Here is a 2,243-nt window from a genome sequence, read left to right on the forward strand (position 1 = left end):
ATCCGTCCGTCTGTCTGACGGATCCGTCCCACACGCTGACAGCAGAAGCCGTCATCAGCAGTCAGCGGGTTCACCTGTCGAGGCGTTCGAGGCGCCGGGACTGATGATTGACGGCTGCAGGAAAACGTCTTCGTTTTTGAAACTCTTCTCAGAAAATCCACTTTGAACCTAAAACTGTCTGCAGGGTTTGAAGAATTTATAAAAGTCGTTATTTGGAGCAGAAAACGAGTTGAAGTGAAGCTGGATGATGTCAGGATGAATCATTCCTGGGAGGAAGGCGGAGACGATGAGGATGATGAGGTTTGGCGTGCGGAGAGGAGACCGTTTATCATCCCGCTGTTATTAAGTTAGAATATGCTAAGCTTGGAGGGAACTCCTCCAGAACATTCCCAGAATATTCCGGCCTCTTCCGGGAATGACCCGGTTCAGTTAAGATGAACTGTTTATAAATAGATGGGTGGGGGTGCACTCAGGGGGAGACGCCATGCTGCGCCGCCATCTTTACCTCTATGTGACAGGCTGGCGTTGGAGGACGAGTATTTAACACTCAGAGATCATAAAGAAAGAAAGAAAAGTTAAAAGCTGACAAATGATGAGGGGGCGGGGCTTCAAAAAGGAGGTTTGAGTGTTCCAGAGGGTCAGGTGAGTTCATTCAGGTAAACGACATCAGAAACAGGACAGCAGTTAGTCTGTCCTCGCTGGACGAGCTAACGGCCGCCATCAGCTGATGTCGCTCCGTACGCTTCCTGTTTTCAGGGATTTTCCAGGTGTTTAATTTTACCAAAGTAAAACCTGCTCCTGGCTGTGATTATTCGCTCAACGCCGCAGCATCAAACCCTGAAACAGCTTAGATGATAAAGAAGCCCCGCCCACCTCCAGTCATTAATCAGCTGAAATAAACGATCAGAAACCAGAAAAAATCTCTCTGTAAGTCGTCAATAAAATCCTGAATCACCAAGGATCCCATTTATGACCCCCTGCAGCCTCCATAGTAGTTCATTCTCTCAGCCACCACTAGATGGCACTGCATCTGCATCTAGAACTCACATTGGTAGATGAATCCTCCGCAGGCTTCGCTCCTCCCTCCTCTTGTAGGTCCGGCGCCGTCGGAACCGAGACGGGCAGCAGAGGTGAGCGAGCCTTCCCGGCCTGACCCAGGGACGCCGTCTTCACCTGGGGTTTGGGGAGGCTGGCACCTGGACAAGAGCAGGAGGACAGTAAAGGAGCGGGACAGCAGATCAGATCATTTCAGCCATTATTCCTCCTTATTAGAGGCGCTCTAACCCCTAAACCATCACTACGGAGCGGGGACGTTATAGTGAACTTTATAGTGAACTCAGTTAACTGAGCGTTCAGACAGGTGATCACTGCTTTTAGCTCTTTGTTTGTCACGTAACTCTGCCTCCCCCACGGTGCCTGCGCCATCTTGGACCGCTGTGGCAACAAATCCCATGATGCTTTGCGAGGAGAGCTCTCCTCTGTGTCTGAATCTAACCAACCACTGAAGGCACCAGTGAACATTAACCAATCAGAAACACGGAAGGTGGGTCTTGGCGTCTCTGTCTCTAAAAAACACGGGCGGATTGGGCTATTGTCCAATTTTTGTCCAAATTCTTGTTTTGCATTTGGAGGCGCCAGTCTGGGGGGGGGCAGCTGCTGTTTATAAATCGACTTTAAATGGATGAACACATCATGACTCTCTTGTCATTTTCTGAAACTGGGAAGCTCCGGTCAAAGTCTTGATTTAGTCCAGAACTAGTTGATAAACTTTGGCCTTTCAACATCTTTTCCAGGATCTGAAAATCTCAGCTTTAACCCGCGAGTTTTCAGCCTAATGGTGACGTTGTTTGGACGTGAACCATGACGTCTTCTTAATGTCTTTTCAACCAATGATTGATCGCTGGGCTCTGCTGCCTTCGGGTTTGGCTTCAGGTCATCTGGATGATTTGCTAAGCAGCTGCTTCCAGAACTTTGCAGGTACCAATAACCAGCTTCTGGTTCGTTCTGGCTCTGGTTCTGGATTGGTTCTGGTTCTGGATCTAGTCTGGTCCTGGTCTGGTTCTGGTCTGGTTCTGGTTCTAGTCTGGTTCTAGTCTGGTCCTGGTCTGGTTCAATTCTGGTCTGGTTCTGGTTTGGTTGTGGTCTGGTTCTGATCTGGTTCTGGTTTGGTTCTGGTCTGGTTCTAGTCTGGTTCTGGTCTGGTTCTGGTCCTGGTTCAGTTCTGGTTCTGGTTTGGTTCTGGT

At 49.1% G+C, this 2,243-nt stretch overlaps 1 protein-coding gene across 1 annotated transcript in view; it reads right to left on the reverse strand.

The window, feature by feature from the left end:
- The window catches only part of dcc (DCC netrin 1 receptor), a 66,439-nt gene that overhangs the window by 3,911 nt on the left and 60,285 nt on the right, over positions 1–2,243 (reverse strand). The window contains exon 14 of the mRNA XM_015399949.1: positions 1,048–1,196. Coding sequence (XP_015255435.1) covers positions 1,048–1,196 — 149 coding nt within the window. The remainder of the gene's footprint in view (positions 1–1,047; positions 1,197–2,243) is intronic.

The sequence above is a fragment of the Cyprinodon variegatus genome, unplaced genomic scaffold (assembly GCF_000732505.1).
Source record: "Cyprinodon variegatus isolate N-32 unplaced genomic scaffold, C_variegatus-1.0 Scaffold1060, whole genome shotgun sequence".
NCBI classification, from domain to species: Eukaryota; Metazoa; Chordata; class Actinopteri; order Cyprinodontiformes; family Cyprinodontidae; genus Cyprinodon; species Cyprinodon variegatus.